The sequence below is a fragment of the Rhinolophus sinicus genome, linkage group LG05, assembly GCF_036562045.2.
Source record: "Rhinolophus sinicus isolate RSC01 linkage group LG05, ASM3656204v1, whole genome shotgun sequence".
NCBI classification, from domain to species: domain Eukaryota; kingdom Metazoa; phylum Chordata; class Mammalia; order Chiroptera; family Rhinolophidae; genus Rhinolophus; species Rhinolophus sinicus.
The window spans coordinates 52547723-52575231 of NC_133755.1; the positions used below are offsets into that span (position 1 = coordinate 52547723).

At 53.7% G+C, this 27509-nt stretch overlaps 1 protein-coding gene across 1 annotated transcript; it reads right to left on the reverse strand.

Moving 5' to 3' along the window:
- Positions 1 to 463: 463 nt before the first annotated feature.
- Positions 464 to 25986, reverse strand: FBXO41 (F-box protein 41). The gene is made up of 13 exons (XM_019712847.2): positions 25809 to 25986; positions 13028 to 14068; positions 11300 to 11525; positions 10740 to 10813; positions 10109 to 10467; positions 9069 to 9310; positions 8723 to 8838; positions 8465 to 8617; positions 8241 to 8336; positions 6546 to 6664; positions 6210 to 6368; positions 4900 to 5015; positions 464 to 4767 (listed from the first exon to the last, which is right to left on the reverse strand). The coding sequence occupies exons 2-13, from the start codon at positions 13927 to 13929 to the stop codon at positions 4705 to 4707; spliced, it is 2625 nt and encodes an 874-aa protein (XP_019568406.2). The 5' UTR covers positions 13930 to 14068; positions 25809 to 25986; the 3' UTR covers positions 464 to 4704.
- Positions 25987 to 27509: the final 1523 nt, after the last annotated feature.

Consider the following 27509-nt stretch of genomic DNA (forward strand, 5'->3'; position numbering starts at 1 on the left):
AATATTTCAAGGCCTAAATAAATCGGTGGAGCAAGTTCATTTTGTAAAACGGGGAAGTAGGCCATGATGGGCAACTTGGTGTCCCCTGGGCCAAAGCCCGATTGGCTGGCCAGAGCCCCCTGAAGAGGTGGCTAAGCCAGGTAGGGGTTGGACAGTGCCTGCTGCTCCTGTTGTTTGTGCCAGGGCGCCCTTAAATCTGGCCTCTCCTGGCTGCGAGTCAGAAATGGCATCCCAGGGCTTCCCCGCATGCAGACACTCAGGGAGCTTGGCGGGGGCAGTAAGCTGCCTGGCCTCCCTCCGGCAGTGTCTGTGGTCCAGAGATAGGTCTTCTCAGGCCTCATTTAGCCCGCTGGTGCCCTTGAGGTCATCCGCCTCCTTCCTGCCGTGGTGCATGTTAGCTGCTGAAAGGCTCAGTGCAGACTGACAAATGCACCATTTACCAGTTACCTCCCTGAGGCAGCTCTTCCAGTTTCACCATCTTTTATTGGATACAAAGCCGTAAATTCTCTGATGCCCATGTGAGTCCTTTTTCAAATACATACACACTCAGGTACATTCAGCAAAGGGCATCTATGGGTGACATGGAGCAAAGTGCTGGGATGGTGATGCCTGGGTGGGGCAGAGAAGTGGGGCCAGGGAAGGCCCCCTGGGGGCTGGAGGTACAGGCACCACTTCAGAAACGAAACCAAAAAGTGCTCCCCACCCCTCTGCCTGATGTGCTTGGGGTGGGGAAAGCTAGCCTCTCACAGCTCAGGCCAGTCGCGGCCTGGCTGTGCGGGGAAGGCAGGGCCTGGGGGTCAGCTGTGGAAGTCCCCACTGGCAGTGCCCACGGGAGCCAAACCTACTGGCACCAGCCACAAGGCAGGCCTAGGTCACCTCAGGCCTCTGTACCTGAGTGCAGGACCCCTGCCAGGGCAGAGCTGAGGCTGGGGAGCCCAAGCCCCCCAGGCCATGCCAGCGTTGGGCTCACAGTGGGGAAGCCTGCCTGATTGTCAGGGCAGCCTTGGGACTGGCCAGGGTCCCAAGGGGTTAGGAAGGGAGTAGGAGCTGGTTGCCTTAGTCGGCCCTGGTATTCTGATCGTCACCCAATCCCACAACTTATCCTCAGGCAAGACTGCAGATGAACACACTTATCCAGGAATAAATACATACGTAACACAGCAATATATACAGAAATGCAGACCTGGGACAAGGCTGGGTGAGAAAGCATGGCCAGCAGGGCTAGAGACGTGCCAGGCCCCCGGGAAGGGAAGTTACACATTGGACTGACAGGCTGGGACTCATCCATCAGTTTGAGTTAACTTCTCTGGGCACTTGGGCCCTGTACCCACACACCATCTTTCCTGTAACCATCCCCAAGTCCTCTAGGAATTGGGTCTTTGGCACCAATAGTCACCCTGGAAAGGTCTTCAACTTAGCGCCTTAGAGGGACTGGGGCCTGGGCAGCTCCCCACATAGGGCCCAAAGGACTAGAGACCAGGACCAGGGGGGCAGGCAGAACCCAAAGGCAAAGCATGGAGCCAACCCTTGGAGCAGCAGGCCTTGGGGAAGGAGGCGGCTTTTGTTTGGTTTGGTTTTTTTTGGAAGCAACTCCTAAGGGGCTGGCTGGCTTAAACTATTCTCATGGGGCTAGGAAAACGAGCTGCCTTGGCTGTTAGGTGGTTTCTCCCGGCCAGTGAAAAGCCATGGTTCTGGGCAGCCCACTCCCTCCCCCTCAGGGTTCTAGACACACAGCATCTCCTTTGTTCCCTGCCGGGGCTGTGAGGCAGCCCGAATAAACATGACGAAGTACTCGAGCCAGGTACACCGATGGGCCCAGGTGCTGGGGCTGGGCAGTGTGGTACGGCGAGGTTAGGGACACGGAGGGGCTACCACCCATTGCACCTCTACACATCCCGGGGACCCCTGGAGCAGGTTTGCTCTCTGACATTATTCTTTGCATCATTACGTGTGAGACGGAGGAGGGCTCTCCTTTGGGTGAGTGAAGGATGAGGTGCTTCCTTGGGATGGCAGGGCCCTCTATCCCTTTCCCCATCCTCAGCCCTAGCTGATTGTTGCCAAAAAAGGAACAAATGGAGCACCCCAGCCTATAAAAGCTACCACCCTCAGTAAACAGCCTCATCCCCATGAGAGGCAAAAATGTACATGGAGTTGGTAGGGGTGGGAGCCTGCCAACCTGCCAGTTCCTGGGGCAGGCATGAAGGCCAGGCCGCACGTCCATCAGCCCCAGGGGCAGGTGTGACATGGGACGTGCTGTGACCCCATTGCGTTCCCCTTGGTGGAGGCTTGGACCTGTGTAATGTGTACTCCCACACATCCTTCCCACACTCGGCTGGAAAATACAGGGTGGGGCACTTGCTGGGTTTCCTGGAAACAGCCAAACCTGTGAGAGGCAAACTTCCCCCCAGCAGGAGAGGGGGTCTTGTTCACTGCTGCCCACTGTGCTGGTGGTGCTCAGGGCCGTTGCACAAAGGAATGAGTGCATGATGCTAATACGGCACCAGTCATTTCAGCACCTCTCAGCACCACCTCTCACCCACTCTAGCTCACTGCCCATGCACCGACTTCCTCTCCCAGGGCCGATGCTGGGCATTCCGGTAGGCACCGCCACGGGAAAAATTGCCCAGGGGACGGAGGTTTCCTGGGGCAGAAACAAGCCCCTCGGTAGGGCAGGACCTGGCCATGCGGGGCATCCCTTTGTGCTTTGTCCAGAGACGGGGAGGGCAGCCCCTCTGGTCCTGGGGTCAGGGAGGAGGGCTCCAGAGGATGCAGTCGGAAGGTAGGGCTGATGCACCCAAGGCAGCCAGGTCTTGAGTGGACCCCCACTTCCCTTCCAGGCCAGAAAAGTTGTGCTTCTCCCTCCTGGGACTCCTGGGGACAGGGCTAGGGACGGGGTCAGTGGAGCCGGCTGCTCTGGGGTGGGAATACCGCACAGCCAGGGCTTTGTGCAGGATCAGACAGGGAGTTGCCAACATGACACCCTTGGTATTTGGGGGTCTGCAAAGAGCAGGGCCAGAACAAGCCATGGGAGCAAGTCAGCAACAATGCAAAGTCGCATGGCCGGGTGTGGAGCCGGGGAAACTGTGTGCACTGCTGAGTCGGGCCGAGCTCTGGAGGACTCAGCACAGGGTAGCTGGGCTGGGTCTTGATGTAGTTGTGGCCGAAAGTTGGATTTCTGGAAAGGACTAAGGAACTAGATGAGCCCAGCCCGTCAGGACCAGCTCTCTAGTGGTTAGGGCTGAGAGGCAGTCCTGTGCAGGAGAGCAGGAAACCCGAAGATGGACCTAGGTGAACATCTGAAAGAACTTTCCAAACGAAGGTTGGCAGGACCTATGACCTCTGAGCCACTGGGAGTTCCGAGGAGGAATCTGGGGAGACCTGAGTCTTTAGAGCCTTAGTGCTGGGACCTGGTCCTGTGGGCACCGTGCAAGGGTCAGTGAAAACCCCTATTTGCTTCTATAGCTTCTAAGCCAAGCAGCTCTGGGTGGGGCCCCAGGACTGCCCGCAGGCAGAACACCCCCAGGAGAGCCTTCGGCCTGGGGGCCCGTGAAGACCCAGGAGGGGAACAAATCCAATGAGGGTGTTCTTTCTCGTTCTTGTCCCCACGGGCCTAGCTCCCTACCTGGGCCACATCTTCAAGCAAGCTAGCCAGCTGAGGGAGGAAGCCAAACGGCCCTCCTCCCCTCTCCCCCAGGCCCCTGCACAGAGGGCAGGCTAGTCCCTCCCTCCCACAGAGCCCTGGGGACCCAACGGCCATCAGAGTCCTGCCCGAGCACCTGGATGAGGTCATTCCTTGAGGACAGGTACAGCTTCTCACAGGTGACAGGGTTTCCCAGGGCGGGGGGGCTTGTGCCACCAGAGGCTCAGGATTACTGATAGGTATGGAAACATGCACATTTTAGCTTGGAATTGAGCTCTGGTGTGTTTGGATATGTGATGGCTGGGAGGACGGGCCTTGTCTTTTCTACAGCAATAGACAGTTTTTTTTCTTCCTGGCAATTTCCCCCTTTGGGAAGGATGGCCTCGATGTCCTGGGGAGTTCTGGGTGAATGTTTTGCCCTTCCAAGCCCACTCTCACTACCTCACTGTACCCCTGCCTCCCATCTCGAACTGACCACATGCCCAGACCCCTAGGCCTGTCTGTGTTAACCTGGAGAAGGTGGACGCAGAGCCCAGGCGGGTTGTCTGAAGGGGGTGCCCCACAGAGGGTTGGGACAGGGCAGGGTGGAGACAAGAGCCCTCCGTGCCAAGTCTGAGCTGCCTTGCAGAGTGCCCTCTGGCCTGGAGTCTGGCAGGGGCCCCTGCCTGGGATGCTGGGTCCCAGGAAGGCGAGGCCCGCCCAAGCAGCCTAAACAGCCAAGGAGCCACTGGGTGGTTATTGCAGATCCTTGGGGCAATGGTACCAGGTGCTGGTGGTAACTCAGCTCCTAGCTGGCTGTGCCCAGAAGGCTGCTCCAGCTGGGGGTGTGGTGAGGGCCGGGGCAGCTGCTGTCCAAGCCCCTGCCCTGGAGAGGCAGTGCCCAGGGTCAAGCCTGTTGCTCCACTGTCCCAGGAGGAGGAGGACAGGAAACTGTCGACCCCTCCCTGGAAGCCAGGGATAACACGAGGCCTCTGAAAGTCTAGTCCAAATCAGGGTCCCTCTGGAGGTCCAAAGAGAGTGCCCTGGTGTGGGGCTGGCAGGGGCCCTGCCGCCCCCCACCCGGGTTAGCAGCCGCCTTCCACCTTGACGTGCAGGATCTTAGAGAAGCCGGGCCGCCGTCGCAGGGCCTGCAGACCACACCTGGGTTAGTGCCCCTCAGGGCCAGACAGTTGGGGCCCTCCCATCACACACTCAGCCCACCAGCCCCAGCCAAGGGGTGCCACGTGGGGTCTTGGGTGGCCTCAGAGCCAATTCCTCACCTGGAGTTTTGTCACCATGTCCTCAAACAGCTTCTGGGCCTCGGGACTACTGGGCTCTTTAAAATAATCGGCAATCCCAATCTGGACCACAATGGACTTGAGGTTCCGGCAAATGCCTAGGAAAAGGCGGGTGAGGTGGAGACGCGTGTTTGGCCTGGGCAGTGGGGCTGCCTCCTCTCCTCTCACTAATAAAATCACAACCTACTGAGAGCCAGTGAGCGTCAGGCATAAAGAGGAGAGAAGACCCACACCACTCAGGGGTTCAACAGGACAACGGGAGGAGGAAGGTCGAATAGCAGAGGCTGTGGTAGAGTCTGGAGGGTTAGTGGGCAACAGGCAGGTGTGCAGGGGCTCTGGGAACTTCCCTGGCAGAGGGGATAGTTGTGCTATGACCTGAGCACTCGGCAATGAATTAAAAGGACAGAGCAGCTGACATGAGGCTGATGGGTCTCGGCTGGAGCATGGAGGAGGGGAGACAGGGAGCAAACAAAATGGGAGCATAGGCCTTAAGGGGCTGGATGTTGCCATGCGGTCAGGGAAAGAAGAGAAGGTCCTGGAGGCTGAAGGCGAGGGAAGCAGAGGATGCTGGAGATAATGAGGTCGAGGAACCTTCAGGGCTCAGGACACGGGGTTTGGCCAGGGGCCAAATGGTCCTGGATGGCGGTCTCACCTGATGGGCGTGAGCAGCCCAAGCTGGGCACCCACGTACTCAGTGAAGGTGGAGGGATGACTGGGAGTGGCCTGGGCGGCTGGAGGGAGGTGGGGCCAGAACAAGCATGATTTGGAGTCTATACCAGGAAGAGAGGCGTCTTCCCCCTGAGAACTGCCCTTGGAGGCTCACACACATGATCTCATTTAATCCTCCCAGTCATTCTAGAAAGCCAGCTTAGAAGATGGGGCTATAGAACTCAAAGAAGTTCAGTAACTTGCCCGAAGTCACACAGCTAATATGCAGTAGAGTCAGAATTGAGAGCCAGGTCAGTCCAGCTCCGGAACCTGTGCTCTTAACCCGTCTACTCTCTGGCCCCTGCCCTTGGCTAGAGGCTCACCTGGGGGCAGACGATGGGCAGAGCACAGGGCAATAGGTATCTATCGAACTGAACTATTTGGACCAGATGCTGGCAGGCCTCGAATGCCACACTGGTTTCAGAAGGCACTGGGAGCAAAGCCAGGGCTAGAGCCCTGGTCAGTGTGACCCCCGTGCTAATGCTGGCTGAGGAGGAGTGACAGGAAGCTGGTTATGCTACTCGCTGACAAGGCCTGGTTAGAGGTGACACATGTACCCCAACCCTGCATTCCCCATCGCTCACTGTTGAAATGAAGCAGGGCCTTGGGGGTGACAGGGGTGGCCGTGAGCACCAGCATCTCCAGTCCTTTCAGGCCTTCTCGGCAGACCTCAGCCGCCACCTCCTGGGTGATCTCCGACACGTGGTCCAGCTCCAGGACCTGCAGCCGCATGCAGTTTCTCGCTAGGAAGAGGGAGGAAGAAGGGAGGTCCTACTGAAAACTCCCCAGGTCACCTCCTGCCCAGCGCCCTGATGCTCCTGCCACCACCCACACTGCAGCCCCAGGCCCTCTGGGATTTCGGTGTTGCACCCAGGCCTGCTTTCCACTAAGCCCCATCTCAGTCCCACGGAAAGACTCACCGAGTGATGCCAGGCCCTGCACCCCACAGCCGGCGCCCCCAACTCCCAGGGCCCGGAGGTGGGGCCAACAGCGACCAATCATCTGCAGGCAGCGGTTACTGAAGCGTGTGGGCTGCTGGCTGGAGAATGGGGGGGAGGGGCAGGAAGGGCCATCAGGGAAGCCACCGGTTGCTAGACACCCCAAGCCCACCCTTCCTGCAGCGTCGCCTTGGCAAGGGCTCCACCAACCACCCAGCTGCTCAAGTCTGAAACCTGGGATCATGCCTGACTCCTCCTGTCTCACCTTTGCCAAGACCTGCGGATTCTGATTCCCGAATAAGTCTTCAACCCACAGTTCAGACCACCATCAATATTCATCTGGATTATAACTCGTCTCCCTGCCAATTCATCCTCCAAGCTGCTGACGGTGAGCCAGTCCTTCCTACATTGTCTCACTCATTCATGGTTCTAAGTGTCTACTAGAGCCAAGGGTAACTGAGCAAGAGCCTGGGGACATAGTAGTGACAATACTGACATGGTCCCTGCCCTCAAAGAGTGGACAGAGGGACGAAGGGAGGACAAAGAATGTCATCCACCCGATGTAATCAATCCAGTTCTTTAAGACGTAAAACCCCCAATTGCTTTCCAGCACTTTCTAGATAAAATGCAAAAATCTAAATCCCTTCAAGTTGTTGTCCTTTCAGTCTTAGTTGTGGAGGGCGCAGCTCAGCTCCACAACTAAGATTAAAAGGACAACTTGACTTGGAAAAAAAGTCCTGGAAGTACACACTGTTACCCAGTAAAGTCCTGTTCCCCTTCCCCAATAAAAAATAAAAATAAAAATAACCAAAAAACTAAACCCCTTAGGCCAGGCCTTCCTGACCTTGCCAGAACCTGCTTTTCCACACTCACTCAGCTCTGCCCAACACTCACACCAAACTTGCCATTTTCCTAAACACTTCACCCCTCAACACTCGCCCAGGCCACAGATGTCGCTGTAGTGTCTGCTGCGCGCTTGGTACCAGGGATGTGGAAACAGACATTTGCAGCCACTACCTGAGAACCGTGAGTCTACTGGAGACTAGAATACAGAGAAGTGGTTGCAGAACGGACTACAGCAGGGGTCGGGACAGGCGCAGAAGGAATGCAGGCAGGGGAGCAGCGACAAATTGGACCAGGGTGTTAGTGAAGAGACACTGGAGGATCTGGGAGGAGCTGACACTTGGAGAGAGAGCTTGCAGGGCAAGGTGCAGGGAGCAGAAAAGCCCAACACATTTGAAGAGCCATGAATGACCTCACACCCTTGATTTGCTAATAACCAGCTCTTTTGTACTTTATAGGCTGACCAGCCCTGCCCTGCCTTTCATATGCCAAACCGACCTGTCTGCGTCTACTCAGCACTCACTGTGGGCCCTGCAGGTTTTATGGACACACTCATTTGAGCCAGCAACAGTCCTAATAAGGTCGACAGATCACTTCACCTTTACTTTGCAGGTGTTGAAAGTGAGGCATGACTGGGTTGCCCAGAATCACACTGCTAGTAAGCCAGGGCATGACCTCAGGTCTGATTTTAAGCCCTGCTCCTAATGCCTAAATACAGATTGATAATGCAAACCTGTCTCCCCAACCAACTGATGGAGTGGGCCCACATCTGCTCAGTCCATAGTCCCAGACCCTGCCCAACTCTGCCCCTTGCCCACCCCTGCCAGGGCTCACCAGGGATGAAGTGGTGCCACCTGGAGGGAGACAATCTCTCTGCAGCCAGCGCCCAGGGCCCAAATGACCTCGTGGCCCACCGGGTCCGTGGCACTCCTGTTGAAATGACAAAGCTGGGGCAACCCACCCTGGTGGCCCTCTGCTCCCTTCTCTGGGGCCACAGAGTCTGAGTCCCTTTGCCTGCAGAGCAAGGCATGGGACTTGCTCTGGTGCGGTGGACCCACCTGTAGGTGACGGCCTGCAGGGCGCGGCAGTAGCAGCTGGCCAGCCAGAGCGAACGGTCAGTGAGGATGTTGGGACAGTGGGAAATGCGCAGGATCAACAGGTTGCCCCCTGCAGCCTTCAGCAGGGACTCCAGCCCTGCTTCCAGGCAGCCCCTGGGGATGGCCGAGAGGTCAGGGAGCTGCTTGTGGCCACCTCCTCCTCTGGGAAGCCTCCCCAGGGGCACCCCCTACCCACCCAACCACCCACCGTGGCCTCACCGGGTGCTCCGGGCATACTCCTCCTTGCTCTCCTTCTTGCCCCGCTGCCGGGGTTTCAGGTTCTGCAGTGTCAGCGAGTGGGCCTGGGTGCACCACTGAGCCAGCATTGCCAGGAACTGCAGGGAGAGAGGGGTTACCTGGGGCTGAAGGGTTGAGCTCGGCTGGCTGGAGGTGGACCAGCTGTAGGACAGGAGGCCTCCTGAGAGCATTTCAGGGACCAAGCAGGAGCTGGGGTATTGTAAGGGTTGCAAAGACCACGCCTGGAGGAGCCAGACGCTGGGGACGGGAAGGTGAGTTCACAGCAGGGCTGAGTGGGAGGGCAGGGGCAGCGGGCAGGGACAGGCACCTTGGAACAGACACGGGCGTTCTCGAGCAGCACCCGTGTCCAGACGGCAGGGTGGCGGGCCACGAAGCGCCAGTCCCGGCAGACCTCGGCGGCATGCAGCAATGTGCGTGTGTCCAGGTAGGTGAAGATACAGAACAGGGCAGCTCGCATCTTGAGGATCTCTGGGCTGATGACCTCGTTGGAGCGTGAGGGGCTGCCCCTCTCTGCTCGCCGACCCCGGGCGCTGCCTCCCTCAGAGCGGGCTGCACAACACCAGGAAGTCAAGTGTCGAGGGTCAAAGGGCCAGCATTAGGATGGGGAACTGAGGTAAGGTTCAGGAGGTAGGGGCTCGAGAGACCCATGCCAAGGGACCAGCCTTGGGAGGAAGGACATGGGGCCTCTGCTTCCCCCTCCTGGCTTTCACCCCCATTCCTAATTTTGCGAATTAGAAAAAGGTGGCCTTTCCTCAAGTGAAGTCTTAAGATCACATATTATCATATACTCCAACGTCATCCCCTAGATAAGGCAACCGAGTCAAGTTTGGAGAAGAAAAGGGTTTGGAGGGCTAGGGGATGGATGGACATAGACCGGGTCTCTGTGAGCAGAAGGCGGGCGAGAGGCTTCCCAGAGCAGTCACGGGCGTAGCCATATAACCCCGACCTGAACCCTTTCACATTCTGACCCTGACCCATCCACATGTGTATGGTCTTGTGCATATGTGAGATGGTGCTCTCCCCAGTGGCTCCCGGGGGTTCAGAGTCTGGAGTCAACAACATTCAGCTACTCTCCTGTAAATGTCAATGAGCCCACATATAAACGGACCCCCTTAGATGTGGCATCCTGTGTAATACCCGACCTGAGAGCCCTGTGCTGCAGTACTGTCGCACGAATTCCTGCCCGGGCTTGCAGGGCACTGTGGGAGGGAGTTTGTCATGGGGAGCCTGGGGCAAGGGAAAAGGAGGTGCAGGAGCCCAGGAGGGGTACTGCCTCAGCCCTTGTCCCCTGAGAGGGCCAGCACCATGGAAAAGCCTGGCCTCTCTGCCCACCCTCCCAGGACTCACCTGAGAGCCGGCAGCTGCTCAATGGCCCAGCCATAGCAGGCCCAGGGCGGGGGGTGTCCGAGGGGCCCTCAGCCTCTGACTCAGTGGTTCGGGAGCCCACATCTGAGACGTCACCTTCCTCCCCCTCTGTGCTGTGTCGGCGGGGTCGGCGTTGCCAGTTCTGGATCGCCTGGCGCCGCAGGCCTGAACTTCGAGGGGGCTGGGCTCGCTCTGAGCCACCGTTGGCAGCCTGGGCCCGTGTGCCCAAGCCCCCAGGACCACTGTCCTCTGGGGCCCCTTCTTCTGGCCGGGGCAACTCCAGACTGTCACTGTCATAGCAGCCTGAGCTCTGGGATGCAGCTGGGACACGGCTAGAGGCCCTGGGGTGGGGTGGCCCAGATAGTAAGGAGTGAGAAGGGTCAGCGAACAGGCTCACCCGAACTCCCCACACTGCCCCTACCACCAGCAAAGGGACGTCCACCCACCGAACTTTTCAAGAGCCCCCTATGAGTGTGGAAAGGCAGACAGAGGTGACCCAAGGAGGATGGGGGAAGGAGGAGCCAAGCCCCCAGACAGGTCAGCCATCCAGTGGGCCAGTGGATCTTCCAGGGTGAGGGTGGGCTGCGTGGGGCGGGCCAGGCCCAAGGCTTACCCTGTGCTGGGAGAGGAGCCATGCCGTGACACCGCGTATGTGCTAGGCATGGCCGGGCCTGCATGGTGTTCTCGCTGTGGGCCCCCAGAGCAGGAGGGAAAGGAATGGGGGTGGGGCAGAGGAGGCAAGAGGATGAGAAGGAGCAGGAAAAACAGGGTACAAGAAGGAGAGAAGAGAGGAGAGAGAAGAAGGAAAACAGTTGGGAAAGATGGACAAATAGACAGACAGACAGCCCATAGAGGCAGGCTCACCAGGCCTCCTCTCCACAGCCACCCAGCACCCCAGACCCGGCTTATGGCTCCTGGGCTCTCATTTACAGGGATGGGCAAAGATGGGCCCACGAATCACACCTCATGACAGCCTTGGGGCCTGCACTTCTGCCCAATCAGAGGGGCCTCTCTGTGCCTAGACACCTACTTCAGTCCCCTCCTGGAGTCTGCTCATGGGGGAGAGACAAAGGAGGGGAAGCATGGAGCATTACGGGGGGATGTCAGGCCACATGTGAGGGGAGTTTGTGGGGGCCCGGTGTGCGGGTGGAGGGAAGGCAGGCAGGAACTCACCAATCTGCCTGGTGCCCGGGTCCCAGGCCCAGCACCACTTCCCCCAGCTCCACGGCCCAGGCTGGCGCTTGGTGTGCTGCCACAGCTGCTGCTGATGACCTGGAGTTGCCGTTCGGCGCGATCAGCCCGCTCCAGGAGCTCCTCAATGAATTGCTGTAGCCGCAGCTTGGCGCTGGCCTCCCGTGCCGCCGTCTCCTTCAGGAACTGATCGATCTGCACCACCTCCCTGGGCCCGGAGCAGTCTCTTACCCCAGTGCCTTGGCCTCGCTACCCGCCCACCCTCTGGAGGAGGCCCTGGCCAGTGGGGAGTGACATGGGCAGTTACTCACGGTATCTGCTGATGATTACACGGGTACATGCAGAACAGTCCCAGGTACACTGCCCCACATGATGGCACATACAGAAATGCCAGCATACACTCCAAGGCAAACACTCACACCCCACCCATCCAGCTCCAAACACAAAACCAGACATCCTGCTCCCCACAGAAATACTCATAGGCATACTCAGTCACTCACAGCCACCTCCCTCCTCCAGAAACACAGGCACACAGTCACATAGCTACGTACGCACACATAGCCCAATACACAGCCCCACACTGATGTACCTCTACTCATATGTCCATTCACAGGCACACACATTCTGAGACAGGCACAGTTCCACCAACACAAACACACATACACATTTTGAGAAGCGTTCTCAGATGGAGAAGCATCCCTCCAGTAGCACCAACCTCCAGGAGTTGCACGTACACACAGCACACTTAGGAGTCACAAGAGTATTTACTCCCAAATACATTCAGTTGTTCATGCATCCACTCAGCACTGAGCACCTTCTCAGCCAGGCACTGTCCTAGGTATTGGGGACGGAGCAGTGAACAAAGCAGGGGAAAAAGTCCTGCCCCCATGGAGCTTGTATCTCTGTGGGGACAGATAAATGACATCTATATATTTCATAATTCTACATTTAAGGACCAGCAAAATAAGGAGAAGCCAGCAAAAAAGACTGAGAAGAAGCAGACAAAAGATAGAAGGAGATCCCGGGAGAGTATCCTGGAAGCCAAGTGAAGAAAGCATTTCCAGGATCAGTTGTGTCAAATGATGCTCATGGGCCAAGTAAGATGATGGCTTCGCCTTGGTAACATGAAGGTTGTTGGTGACATGAAGGACAGTGGTGGAGGTGGACACCTGATCAGAGAGAATGTGGGGAAAGGAATTGGAGACCAGGACGATGAACTGGAGGGTTGTTCTGTAAGAGGGAGAGAAAAGGGGCAGTAGCTCAGGGGTGAGGTAGGGCTATGTCCAACGGAAGAAAAGAGCTTATGTTTATATGCTTTTGGGAATGATACAGTAGATAGGGAAAATCTGATGAGTGCAAAGGGAGAGGGGAGAATTGAGCTATGTCTTTAAGTGGGCAAAAGAAAAGAAGATCTGGTCCCATAATGTGAGCTGGGCTTGCCTGCCAGAATAGAGAAGAGAAACAGTCTTTACAGGCAGGCGAACGGTCATACTGCCTTGGACTCACGGTCTTAAACACACTGTCATGAGACTCTTGGCCCCACATAACCCACTATTGTATGTTCTTGGCCACGGATCCCATGAGCCCTGGCCGCAGACACAGACACACTCATAGCCACACAGGGTGGTGGCCAGGGCACAGAGACACAGAGTCACCCACTCAGGTACATTCGCAGGCACACCCATCCACAGGGCCCTGTGAGCCACTCACTGCTGCTTGCGGCTCAGCTCCTGTTCCTTGTGCACCAGGTCCTGCTTGAGCGAGGCCAGCAGCTCCACGCTCACGTCCACCTGGCGGGAGAGCTCAGACGCACGCTCCTCCAGCTCCTCCTTCTCTCGCCCCAGGCGCGCGCTCTCCTGCCTCGCAGTCTCCAGCTCCGCCGCCTTGCGCTCCAGCTCGGCCTGCAGCCGGCCCACCTGGCCCGCGATCTTCTGCTCCACCTCCTCACTCAGGCGCTCCAGCCGCCGGTCCACCTCCAGCTTCTCCAGCGCACGGATCTTGAGGCGCGCCAGGCCCTCCTCGTAAGCCACATCGGCGGGCGAGGGGGATGCAGGTGAGGCGGACGCGGGCCCGGGGCAAGGCCCTGGGCCAGGGCCAGGCGGCGGCGTCGAGCAGGCCGAGGAGGCCACGGACTTGCGGGCGAACAGCTCCCCCAGCGGGATCTCGATCTCGCGCAGCGCGTAGCGCGCGGCGGCAGCGGGCACGAGGCCCGGCTCGGCCAGCTCCTCGCAGGGCAGGCTGGCGGGCACCAGGTCGCTGGGGAAGTGGGCGAGCGGCGCGTGGTGGTGGTGGTGGTGCAGCAGGTGGGGAGTGGCGGACGATGGCCCGGCCGCCTGCTCCTTGCCCTGGAAGGACGTGCTCTCGAAGACCTCGCGCCGGGCGCCGGGCACGGCCAGCAGGGCGGCGGGCTCCGGCGCCAGCGGGAAGCCTGAGGCTGCGGCGGCTGCGGCCGCAGCGGCGGCGCCGTCGCAGATGCTGTTGGTCTTGGAGAGAATGTAGAGCGTCTCATACGTGTGGCTGTACTCCAGGTGCGCGCGCAGGGACGACAGGCTCCGGAAGCGCTTGTGCTCCCCGCAGCGGGGGCAGCGGTAAGGCAGGTCCAGCGAGGCCATGGCCCCGCCGCCCCCGCGGCGCCCGGGCTCCACCGCGGCCGCCCCCGCCAGTCAACCGGGTGCACTCATGGGGCGCTGTGGGTGAGCCCCCCTGCAGGATCAGGAAGGCTCAGGGTGCCTGCAGCCAGGGGCCAGGAGGCTAGAAGAGAAAGAGTAAGTCTTTGGAGGGGGTATCCCTGTTCCCCCTCCTCCCACCCCGTATTCCCCCACCCGTGAGGTAATTGACTTCCCCAGAAAACAGTGTCCAGAAGAGAGGGGTGAGGGGAGACCGATGGCCTGACCTCCCAGAGAAGGGCTGGCCCATGCTGTGGTTCCTGTGCGAGGGCCTGTCCATAAACAAGTGAGAAAGAATGAGAATGCTTTAAGAAAATAAAAAGACATTAGTCTTATTTGTAATAGTTCCAACCTGGGCATAATCTAAGTGCCCATCATCTGTAAAATGACTAAACTGTGATATATTCATAAAGGAATATTACCCAGCAGGAAGAAAAGAAACCATTGGTACATGCAACAACATGGATGAATCCACTCAATGTTATGTTACATGAAAGAAGCCAGTTTACAGTGCACACTGCAAGATTTCCATATATGTGGAGTCCAAGAACAGACTAAATTGAAGATGACAAAGTTAGAACAGAGGTTACCCCTGGTGGCTCTGTGGACAGGGAAGGGGCAGGAGGGGTGCTGAAAATGTTCTATACCTCGATATGAGTGGTGGTTATACAGGTGTATACATATGTAAACAATCAAGCTGTATACTTAAGATTAGTTAGTGTACTATATGTACTTCACTATATGTATATTACGTCTCAAAAAAATTTATATATATATCCTTAAAAGAAGATGTTTATTTCCATGTCATGCAAACCATAAGACAGCCTGGACTATTGGTAGCATGTGGCAGTGACCAAGATGTCACCTCACCAGATGATACCTCTGTGTGTCTCACTGTTTGTTCCTGTCATTGCTTCTGTACCATACCCATCCCAGCCACTCTAGGCACCTAGGTTCTTTTCTCAGACTTCTTTGCTAGATTGGTCTCTAGTAAGTGCCCCTGCCCTGCTCTTTGCTCCAAAGGCCACAATATTTGTCCTCCCTAGGCCCCTTCTGGCACAAGCCACCACCCTTTCCTGGAATCCCGCCCCTGGTCTTGGCCAATCCTGCTGCCCATTCCCCCTCATCTCTGGCTTCCGGTCACCCTTCCCCTGCCTTGTGGGATCTCTACCCCATTCCTCACTGCAGTCCTCTTCCTAACCTGCTAGTCAGACAATTCAGTTGTCTCAAGGGTCTTCACCCACTCGGTCCCTTGGCTGATACTCCTGACCCCTCCGTCTGCATAGGCTATTGCCCCACTTGGGTTCTCTGACCTCCTCTTCTGGCTGCCTTCCTAATCTTCCTATCGCCTGATGGGAGATCTGCCTTCATGCTCCCCAGCAAGTCTGATTCACCAGCACAGGTTAACTCACCTTTAAGCCATTGCGTTTCAGCTTTGCCTCTCCGTCCCAACCTACTCTTGAGTTCCGTTTGCTTTTGCATTTCCACATGGTAGTACGGGTGGATGTCTGTTCCGTTTTGCTAGCTCAGGACCTAGTCCTCCTCCTGAAAACAGCGCCCTACATTGACCCTGGGGAACCATTCTTCCTTCCCAACTTTCTCAGTCCACATGGTCTGGGTGTGGTTTGATGGTCCACCCCTGGCTCCAGGGGTAAGAATGTGAGACAGGCCTGGCAGATCAGAGTCCTGGCACAGAACACCCAAGTTGAGTCAATGAATCTTTTCTCATTGAGTCAATGAGTCATTTCTCCAGGACTTCTCTGGAATTCCTGGGGGAAAGCATTCTCTGCGGGCTCAGGTTTCTAAGCTGATGGGGAGGGCCAGAGGTGCGAGGGCTATCTTTGGGAGGAAGCACCTGGGAATGAAGCCAACACAAAGAACTGAGGTGGAGAAAGACAGAATCCTCACAGACACTGCTTGAGATCCTGGTGTGTTCAATTCTGTGAGCCAATCAAGTCCCTTCTTTGTTTAAGCCAGTTGGAGTTGGGTCTGTTACTTGCACCAGTCCTAACCCAGAAATTAGAATCAGAAATGGAGTTTTTAAAAAGCAACAGCCCATACGAAGGAATCAGCTGACCTGAGGTGGGGAGTAAGATAGTACCAATTTCCCCACTCAGAAGTTTGTGAACCCTGCTGCACAGCAACAAAGCAGCTGAATAAACGCTCCCACCGCCTCTGGAACTCAGGTGATGTTCCTACCAAGGCTGGAGCTTGAGGGGACTTGTAGAAAAATGTCATGATGTTGGGGTAGGACCTTTCCCAGTGCTTCAGTAAGGTCCAAGAAGAAACAGACACACTCTGGCTGAAAGGGACCCATCTGAAAGCAGAAAGGAAGAAAATGCTGCTTTGCTCAGAGAAGCTCTTTCTGCCTGAGGCCAGTAATCCAATATGGCTGAGAGTCAGATAATTAAGAGGCAGTTCTCTGCTTCTAGCTAAAGTCAGCTCAAGCAAAGACAGGGAGGCTGGAAACACAGAGGGAGACAAGCTTGGAGCCTGGGAGGCTATTGACTCCTCAGACCCTCCTGAACCCCTCCTGCTGTGCACCCCAGCTTGGCAGAGGCAACCATTGCTTCCATTATAAGCAGCCTCCCACTGGGAGGCAACTTGAGTGGGAAGGGGCAAATGAACACTGCCTCCCACCCTAGAGTAGGGTTTGAATTGCCCTGTGGCAGAACTGTGGGCTCCTGGGATGTGCAGAGCACCAAGGCCTGTTGCTAAGAGACAACCCCTCCTCCTTCCCCAATACCATCACCAGGGACTCCATTCAAGAATTATAACTTCCAGTGAGGTCTCTAGTTTGGTTAATAGCTCTGGGGATGACTGAATGCAAATTGACTGAAAGCTTCCTAATGATTAAGGGAATTGTATTGCCAGGAAAAAAAAAGAAAAAAAGCAAACCTGGAAAACAAAGGCCCTAAAGTTCCCCACCCACCAAGCCTGCACCAATGGGAGGGGACTCCTCAATGGTCCTCAGGCCACAGAGCACAAAGGACTAGGGCAGCTCTGAAACAGCAGAACCAGAGCAGCCAATGGGGAGCAGGAACCTCGTCCTCACCAGCTGGCCTAGCAGGAGAACCATGCTATGGACCTGGGACCCCTGAGTGTTGGTAGCATGCAAATACCTCAAGCTGTGTGGTTTTCTTTTATACATTGGAGTTTTGATCCATCTAGAAATTTTTGGTATGTGTGGTGAGACAAGGATTAAAAAAACAACCACCATTTTTTTGTTATGGACATTTTCATACATATTCAAAAATAGAATACGATGATGAATTCTATGTAACCTGTCTTCCAGTTTCAACTGTTATCAACTTATAGCCAATTTTCTTTCATCTATATATTGCTACCTTGCGTCACACTTCTCCCACCCCCACCAATGGCTAATTTTGAGCAAATCCTAGATATCAGATTATTCCACCCCAAAATACCTTAGTCTGTATAAGACAGGGACTTAAATTTCCTTTTTAAAGACACTAATATTTTTTAATTGTTTTAACATTACCTTCCTCTAGCTATATTAAAACCCCAAAAGTAGCCTTGGGAGGTAAATCCAAAAGATGGTTTTCTGAAAAGACCAACAAAATAAATAACCCTCTGATAAATGCAAAGAGAAAAAAAGAAAGACAGAAAACAAATACATAACACTATCGTGAAAAAAGGGATATAACCCACAGAGGTTGTTTTTCAAATTACTGAACTGCTCCTAGGTACAACTCTTGGCCCAAATTTTGAAAATCTGGGTGAACTGAATGCTTTTCTAGGAAAATATAAATTATCAAAATTGACTCAAGAAAAAATAGAAAACCTGAATAGACTAATAACTATAGATACAACTGAAGACGTTGGCAAAGTGACCAGGAATATTACAAATAGAATTCAGTACACACACACACACACACACACACACACACACACACACACTGTTGAGGAACAGGGTTCTTCTCTAATGTGTGGCAGCCTGGTGTCAGGGCACTTGTGTGTGCCTGTTCATCCCAGCTAGTGCTGGTGGGGGCACATTTCAGGGCCTTCCTCCCCTCCCCATATACCCTGTGCTTGCATAGTACCCTGCTTGAGCAGGGGACAGGGAAAGATTGGGAGTGCAAGCCTGTGTGTGCGCAAGGTAGAGGTAGGAAGGGGCTTGTAGGTCCAGGTGGCTCTTCACCTGAGGCCAGCCCCAGAGTTTCCCTCCATTTGCTGGAGCTGAGGAATGACTATGAAAGATTCTTAGGAATGTTTTTGCCTAAATGTCCACACCTCCTCAGCATGAGTATGAAGCTTTGCCTGAATGCAGGCAAGAAGGTGATGGAGGCAGGGGAAGGAGGGAAAGGAAGTAAAAGAAAAACAGAAGTATTGTCTGTTCAGATTCCATCACAATCCTGTACTATGTGCACCATGACAGAACAGTTGAAGAATTTCCTTTGTATTCTAGTCTTCCCAAATCAGCAACCTCTGCAGCCCTAACACCTGCCTCCTTTTTCAGCCTAGCCCTGCCTCCTCAGTATCCCTGGGACCTGTTATGCTCCTTCCCCCGTCTAAGATGCCTCTCTCAAGTTTACTTTCGATAAGTCCAGTTCAAGGTTTTCTTTGGGTAGGAGAACCAATCAGAGACATTAGCCTTTTTTTTTTTTTTTTTTTTTTTTTTAAGGCTTTCAGGTATGTGAGCCTCATCTCCTCAAACAAGACTAACCATCTCAAGATGTGTGTCTTCTCTGGTTCCTGTTTACTCTCACATTCTCACATGTTGACTCTGCCAGAAACACAGATAATCTTGCATTTTCATGGCTTTCACTACCACGTGGTCACTGAGAATTTCTACAGTACACATTATTATCTGCTTACCAAGTCGTCTTCACCTTTTTAGTAATATCAGTATCTTGTCTTTTCCTTGGTGAGCTACCACTCCCTACTCCGTGTGGTTCTGACAGGGCTGCCAATCCTAATAGGGTGGACACATGATCCAGGCCTGGCCAACCATAGACCCCATCTTCTTAGATAATGATTGACCCAGGGATGGATACATTCCTCAGGCTGAGCCAACAGAGTCTTTCACTGGGAATTTATATGAAATATTAAGGGGTCCTCTTGTCTCCCCAAGATCACGTGCTAGGATGATAAAGTGTCTATGGCCTTGTGTAACCCTCACCCACCACAGTGAGAAAACTCATACATGGTCGGGGGGAAAACGTGGCAACACTCAGAGTAAAGCTGAGCCAAGAGCTAGAGAGAGAGTCCTCACTCCATTTTTGAGAACTTGGGTACAGTTATGCCCAAGATCCACTTAACCCCCTTCTTTCCAGTTATATGAATTGGTACATATCTTTTTTTGCTTAAAATAGTTTGGGTTGGATTTCTGTCATTGTAATCAAACGTCCTAACTGACACTCTTGCAAATCTGTATTTCTAATCTACAATTCTCTCCTAAGCTCTATTCAAACATGGATTCATTCAGTGTACATTTACTGAGTACCCGCTCTGTAGGTACTATGAACTATGCCAGGTGTTGTGCTAGGTATATTGAGGACACACACAGACCAACAATATCCAACCCTTGCCTTCAAGAAGCTTGGGATCTCCTGGGGCAGACTAAGATTTTGGATGATACAGCCATGAAATAAATGCTAGGCAAGAGGCTGGCACAGGATTCTACAATTAACTTAGCTTGAGGAATTGGGGTTGGTTGTGGAATGATGGAATAGCAAGGACTTAATCAGGTACAGTTTAGAGAATGGACTACAGGAAGAAGGTTGTTGGAACATCGGAAGTAGAAATTGTTAGCCAATGTAGCAGGAGTGCAAATGAGGAGATGAATGGATATGGGAATAATTAAAGAAGAGAGTGGAGAAGGCGTGGTGACAGAATGACTGTGAAAGATACAAAAAGGAAGAGTCAAGGACCAGGCTGAGGTTTGGGTTTGGAGCATCTAGGTAGCTGGCGCTGTGGTTCAGTAAAGAGGGAAGAGGAGGGCAGGTTTTGGGGAGAGAATGAGTTTGGCTGTAGATTCCATGAGTTTGAGGTTCCAGTGGGCCTTGGAAGTCGAGATATTCAGTATATAGTTTGCAATATGGAGCCAAAAATACAGTTTTGGCAATTAGAACATAAAAACAAAAGTGATGAGCAGGACCAGGGAGAAGGTACAGAGAGAGGAGAGCAGGGGGCAAAGGTAGACCCTCAGAGAGGCAGAGGAGGGAGAAGAATCAAGACGTTTCTAAGAACCAGCAGCAGAAATGGGAATTCTGGTGGGAAACGTTAGGGAGGGGAAGATGTCAGGGAAGGAACAGGCAATAGTTTATTTAACAGTGGAAATTACAGGAGTTGACGAGTCAGAGCAGAGGTGGAAAAAAAAGGTCCACTGGTGACTTTAGAGAGGGTTGCTGTGATGAGCCTGGCTAATGTGGGTTGAGGAGAGAGTGGGGTAAGGATGTGAGTAGAGACAGTGAATGGACACAAATTCAACTGTGAAGGGGAGAAGGCAGCATGGGAGAATCCAGAAGCAGTAGTTAAAATGAAAGACACCCGAAGATATTTAAATGCTTCTTAGAAATAACTTAATTCTAACTTACACCATCACTTCCACTAGCCCTAGGCACGGATAATTCAATGCCTTAGACCTGAAATTTATAGCGATTCTTTTTTTCTTTTCTTTTTAAGTGCTTCTTAGAAGCAATGAGTAGGGACGGAGAGGATGAAATGGATATTTCAATGTAGGTGGCTCAGTGTAATATAGTAATAGTGAATTCACTATACCACAGTACTCACCAGGAGACCTGCTTTCTCATGTTTCTCATCTTGACCAACATCTTCATTATCTACTCAGCACCCTGCATGCAGCCCCCAAGGCATTGCTGAATTCTCAAAGTCCCCCTCAGATCTCATCAGTTGCTGAGTTTTTGTCAATACTGTCTTCTAAATATTTGACTCTATGTCTTGCTTTTCCTATAGCCACTGCTCCAGATCTACTATCTTCTTCTATCTGGACCATTGATACAGTTTCTAACTGGCATCTCTGACTCTACCAGCTTTGAATCCTTTGCCAGGTTAGGAAATTTTTCAGTCATTATTTCTTCAAATAGGTTCTCAATCTTACTTTCTCTCTTCTCCTTCTGGTGCCTCTATGATGCGAATGTTGTTACACTTGATGTTGTCCCAGAGGTCTCTTAAATTATCCTCATTTTTTTGGATTCTTTTTTCTTTTAGCTGTTCTGATTGGGTATTTTATGTTACCTTGTCTTCCAAATCGCTGATTCGATCCTCTGCTCCATCTAGTCTGCTGGTGATGCCTTCTAGTGCATTCTTCATTTCAGTTATTATATTCTTCACCTCTGACTGGTTCTTTTTTATGGTTTCTATGAGGGTGTCCTTTTTTATGCTTGCTATCTCTTTGTTGAAGTTCTCACTAAGTTCCTTGAGCATCCTTATAACCATTATTTTGAACTCTGTCTCGGGTTAGTTGCTTGTCTCCATTTCGTTTAGTTCTTTTTCTGGAGTTTTCTCCTGTTTTTTTCATTTAGGACACATTTCTTTGTGCACATTTTGGCTGCCTTTATGTGTTTGTTTCTGTGTATTAGGTAGATCTGCTATATCTCCCAGTCTTGGCCAGGTAGGTGTCCAATGGGGCCCAGTAGCACAGTCTCCTTGGTCACCTGAGGCAGGTGCTCCAGGAGTGTCCCTTGTGTGGGTTGTGTGTTCCCTCCTGTTATAGTAGAGCCTTGGTTGCTATTGGCATGTCAGTGAGGGATGTTGACCTTCAGGCTGACTAGTCAGGCTGTGGGGTTTAGCGACATCTACAGCTTACAGGCTGCTGTGTGGGAGGCCTACCCCAGAGTGGGATTCAACCCAGGGGGCTCTGGTGCCTGTTGAGACTGCTCTTTGTGTGTGCTGCTTGTGGAGCTAACTGGGTGGTGATTTAACTGGGCTGTGGTTTGAACCAACCTTCAAGTATGTTGGTTCTATGGCCTTTTGGGAGGGGTTCCAGTACAGGGCTAGGTCAGCCACTGCCTGTGTTGGCTGGGGGCTACCGGGTAGGAACTACAAAGTGATCCACAGTTGTTTGCTGCCTGTGATAACCCTGGAGGCATGTGGGAGAGGGCACGCTGCAAATTGAGAACAGCTGCCACCAGTATTGTGTCTGGGGTAGCTCCGCAAAAAGCCAGGGCACCCCAAGGCCTGCTGCCACATGCTGGCTCCCTTAAGCTTCAGCCACTAATAACACCTCATGCAATATTTGAATTGGGTGAGGCAGGGTCTCAGGGAGTCACAAGAGTGGGAAGAATTGTGGTCACCAGGTTAATGTAAATTAGGGTTTGGTGTCAGTGCTGAGCCTGGAGCTACTCAGCAAAAGTCTTAGAGCAGTCACCACCCACCTGCAGCCTGCCGAACTCTGATAGTTTTCCAAAAAACAATGCAATGCAGGCAGGCAAGGTTGGCTGCTCCAAGAGAAAGTGTCTCTGGAGCAGTGTGAGAGTTGGGTGGGGCGGGGTCCCAGTGAGTCAGCAGGACGGAGCCCCAGAGTTCACCAGACCAATCAGATTCCAATTTGGCTAGAGAGGGCAGGTTCAACACAGGAAAGATGGCACCTGACTGCCAGCTGCACGAAAGGTGGACCCCTCACTGGGAAAATGCTGACTGTCCCCCAGTTCTACCTACAAAGCCACACACCTCAGTCTGCTTCCCTGTATATCTCTGAGGCACCGAGTAACTGTCCCTCTGCTAGAGCCCAAGGTGAGTGCCTGCGATTGAGTGAGTCTGTGTACGGGCTGTTAAAAGGACCTCTGGGTTTCCCACAGCCTCTGTCCCACCCGAACAGTCAAAATCCCCACCATTTTTCACAGCCAGATGTTGTGGGGCTCCTATTCTCGGCACCAGTAGTCCAGGCTGGAGAGCCTGGTGTGGAGGGTTGGGGTCCCTCGCTCCTCCAGGGGGAACCAAGGCGGCTGAGATATCCCTCCTGATTCTCAACTGCCACATGCAGGTGTGGGGCCTGTTCCGCATATCTGCCCCTCCTACCAGTCTCGACGTAGCTTCTTTATATTTTTGGTTATAGGACTTCTGTTTGGCTAGACTTCAGATGGTTCTCCAAGTTGATTGTTCTATAATTTAGTTGTAATCTTAATGTGTTCACCTAAGAACGCAAGCACAGTGTTCACCTACTCCATCATCTTGGATCTCTTGACATTAGTGTATTCTTAGAGGAATCACACTGAATAACAGATGAATTGATTGCTTTACGTAACCAAAGTGACTTCCACTATTCATCGTCATGGAACCGGGTGAATTTGGTTACAATTAAATCAATCCAAGAATTGCTTTGAATAACAAGTCCTTCCTGGCTCTGCTCATTGCCCACTGGGAGGTAAGGACTTGCTGTGTCTTCATGACACCATTGTTCTAGCAGAGCTCCAAGGCTTAGGACTTGTCTGCTTCATTCTATTATATCCACCCATCAAAAAGATGTCAAACACAAGGCCTGTACCAGGCAATGGGGACACAAACATGAGTAAGACAGTCATGCTTTTATGGTGGTTGCAGTCTGATAAAATGAACATTTACCTACTAATGATTCTGGTCAGACATTACACTTCTCATTTAATTCTCACAACAGGGCTGCCAAGTAAGTGGTATCCTCTCCACGTTAGGATGAGGAGGTTGAGGCTCAGAGTGGCCAAATCACTTTCCCAAGGCCAATAAGAGACTGTAACACTGTTGCTTTGGTGGCCACCAGTGAGCCATGCCTCCCACTATTCTTGCTCTTATGGGGTCCCCTGCCACATTGACTCAATGCTTGGCCACATGATTTGCTTGGCCAATAAGATATTACCAAGCCTGAATCAGGCAGAGATTTGATAAGCAGTTGTACCTTAGGGCTTATCCTCTTAGAATCCTTCTTCTTGGGATCCAGCTGCCATGTAAAATCTTGGGCTAGACAACTGCATGATTAGATAGATGCCATGTATAGAGAGACCCTAAAGGATGAAAGGCCATCTTGGTGTTCCTTTCCAGTCCGTCTCTCAATGAAGCTGAGAGGTGCCAAGGCAGCCCACAGCCACAGTCACACCAACCCACAGATCATGGGAAGTAATAAATCACTACCGTTTTAAGCCCCTCTATTCTGGGGAGGTTTGTTACACACCAGTGAATAGCTGAAACAATGACAAGCTAATTTCAAAGCCAGTGCTACTTGACTTTGAAATTCATGCTCATAGTGTCCCAACACTATGTTCCTTCTCAGGGAGTGGAATGTCACACCAATACTAGAATATTTACAGGTTGGCCCATAGTAGCAATCAATAAATATTTGTTGAATGAATAAATAAAGGGTGTGGTATGCTACCAGAGAGGTAGGGAAGTCCAGGGAATTCAAAGGCAGAATGGCAATAACCTTTCAATAACCCTGGCGACCTTCCTGCTACAAATATTCCAAACACAAAAACAAGCTAGGCATCCCTAAATCTAGGAACAAGTGTGTGGGTATCAACAAATTCCCCTTCCCTGTCCCTTTCTCTGTTAAATGAAGATCAGACAAAACTGAGAAGTTAGCAGAGCTTGGTTTTTATGGTCGTCCCCCTTACCCCCAAATCCCCACCATGCCACTGGCATCTCCTCTCCCTCCCACTGGCTGTCTGGGCCCAACAGCACTTTCTCCCTCCTTTCATATAAAATCTACATGCAGGAAAGGAGCAGAATAGGTAGCAATTACAGAAATGGGGGAGAAAGGTTTGAATGTTAATGGTGTCTTCATAGACCAAAGAAATGAAGCTCTAAGCTCAGTGCTTTCAGGAGACATCTGCCAGCAGGTGGGAGAGGTATTCTAAGGAAGGGGAGGTTGCAGGAGGTGTCCCTGTGGATGGGGAATAAAGGAAGTCCCCCTGACTCTCTAAATCCCTCTGAATCCCCCAAGAAGGCGGGGCACTGGCTCTCCACACCTGAGGCTGTGGTCCTGCCATGTGTACTTCCCAGAGTAGTCACTCCAGCTTGGTGAAGACCCACAGGAGTCAATGCGTTCAGTCGTCTGCTTCCTGGCAGTCCTGACACTGCCCTTTCTGTTCTAAGCTCCCTCTCATCTCCAGCTCCTGCGAATGCACACACCTCCCAAGGTCACACACACATGGCTCCAGCACCTGGATCCCACACCCAGAAAACCATCTGGGCCCCTCGCTGCAGACTCAACCTAAGGAGAGAGCAGGCCCTACTCCTACTCACAGCAGACTATGTAAAGAGCACACGGGCAGCGTGTCACACACTCACATGCAAAGCAATGCAGTGGGGCACACGCATCCAGATCACTGTGGGAACAGTCACCGGCAGCGGCACCGGGGATATGAGGAGACAGAAACATGCGGGCACACACATGCACACCTCCAGAGCATCACACGTGCACACCGGCACGCACACAGACACCCAAACCCACCCACCCTCAGACACCCGCACAGGTGCCTAGCCAGGCCTCAAGACCAAGCCCCTCCCCCACCTTTCAGAAGCAGGTGGGGGGGGCTGGGGTTTGAGGGTGCTCCTCCTCCTCCCTCCCTCTGGCCCCTGTTCTCCAAGGTCCACAGCCCCAGAGGTCTGGAGCCCGCCCCGCCCCGCCCCCCAACCTGGCTCGGGGAGCGACTGGCGAGAGGGGGAGGGGGATGGGAAGCCTGGTCTCAAATTGTTCTGATTTTAATTTCTTAAATTAACCCTTTCTTTGCCTCTGGCCTGGCCTGGTCTGGCAGCCTTCAGGCCTCCAGAGGGTTGTAGCAGCGGCGGCGGAGGAGGAGACAGCGGCTGGGGTCCTCCCTGCCTCCTCTCTCCAGGAGCGGTCCCACAGCGCGCCCGTGACTCGCCCTTACCTCCTCCACCCCGCGGCGAGGCCAGGCCCGGCGGCCCTCGGCTGGGGTGCAGAGGCAGCCCCCGCGTGCCTGGTCCAGATGCAGGGCCGCCTCGGGGCCTCGGATCTCGTTCCCCTCTGCAGCCTCGGGTGGCCGCCGCGGCTTGCGCCCCCGCCTCCCTCTCGGGGCGGGGGCGGCCAAGCCTCCCAGTCAGTCGCAGCGGGAGGGGCCCACAAACCGGGTGGGGGAAGGATGGAGGAGGAGGAGGGAGGAGGGGGCGCGCGGCCCGAGGAAGGGAAGGGAAGAGGGAGGGAGGCAGTGAGGAGGTGGGGCGGAGCCGGCCCCTCCTCCGGGGCGGGCTCTCCTGCGAGCTGGGGAGCGGCAGATGCCACCAGAAGCGGCTGCGCCGGGACCCCACGTTTTCCTCTGAAGGTGGTTTCGATGGGGGAGGGGTCCGCAGCGCCGCCCTGGGGGTGCAGGGACCGCTCGGGCTGCACTCTTCCTGAGTTCGGTCTTCCCTGTACACTCTCCCTGCTCCGGCACCTCGGGTTGTGGCCTCTGCTGCCCACCCGTGAGTGGAACCCCTCCACCCTAGCCCTACCACTCTGGACTGGGCCTCCCCATTCAGGGCAAATCCTGGGGTGGGCAGTTCTGTGGGATCGGAAGTGGGAAGGCGCGCTGCACTACTCCTGGGATATGCGCCACCGTCCGTAAGTGGCCTCGTGGGCTGCCGCCTGTGTTGTGCACTTGGTGACCTCGGGTCACATACGTGGTCTCCACGGAGACTACATGGGTCGGTTCCCTCTGGGCATCCCTAGGGAACCAGGGGCGCTGGAAGTGGCTGCAGCCAGGCTCCGAATCTCGACCTTGAGGGTGCCATCAAGGAGCACATGTCCCCATGACAAATCCAATCCCCACTTAGAGGTGGAGAAAACGGGCAGTGGCCTCTAGCCCTGGTTCCTTCCCACCCAACCCCACCTCGGAATTGGTTAGGGGAGAAGGCCCTGCCCTTGGCTTAAGCCCTATCCAGCTGTTCAAGCAGGAACAGACCGGCTGTCCTAGGCTTGGAGGAAATCCACAGGGCTGAGTGGGACCTGAGAAATCAGGGTGCTGGGGCTACCAACCCCAGGGCAGAATTGGGCTTTGTATGAGGAAAAGGAGAGATGGCACTTCATGCGAGGGGTGGTGCGTGGGCAAAGGCACAGAGACTGGCTTGGGCCGGGTTCAGTGCCAAGGCCAGGAGTGGCAGTCCAGTTGCAGCAGAGCAGAAATCCAGTATAGCCCCAGGATTCTCCAATAAATGAGGCTGATGGGGACTTTCCTTCATCCCATCCTACTCCTGCTAAGGCAGCGGCATTGGGCATTTAGTTCCAGAAAGGATAATTTGTAGATTTGGCAGGTGACTCTCTGAGAGAGGCAAATTTAATAAGGAGTGAGGCTGAATAGTGGCCAGTCAGGTCAAACTCGCACCTCCCCCAAATGTTCTCCTCCTTCCCCAAGCACCTGAATTTCTTTTCTCCTCCAGAAAGTCTTAGATTAAAGGAATGAGAAATCACTTCTCCTAAGACCTAAATGGTAACAGCTCCTATTAACCAAGTGCCAAGCATCATACTAATGATTTTTATGCATATTATTCAATCATCCTAATGAACCTATCAAGTAAGTATTATTATTATCCCCACTTTACAGATGGGGAAGCTCAAGTTCAGAGCTCAAAAAATG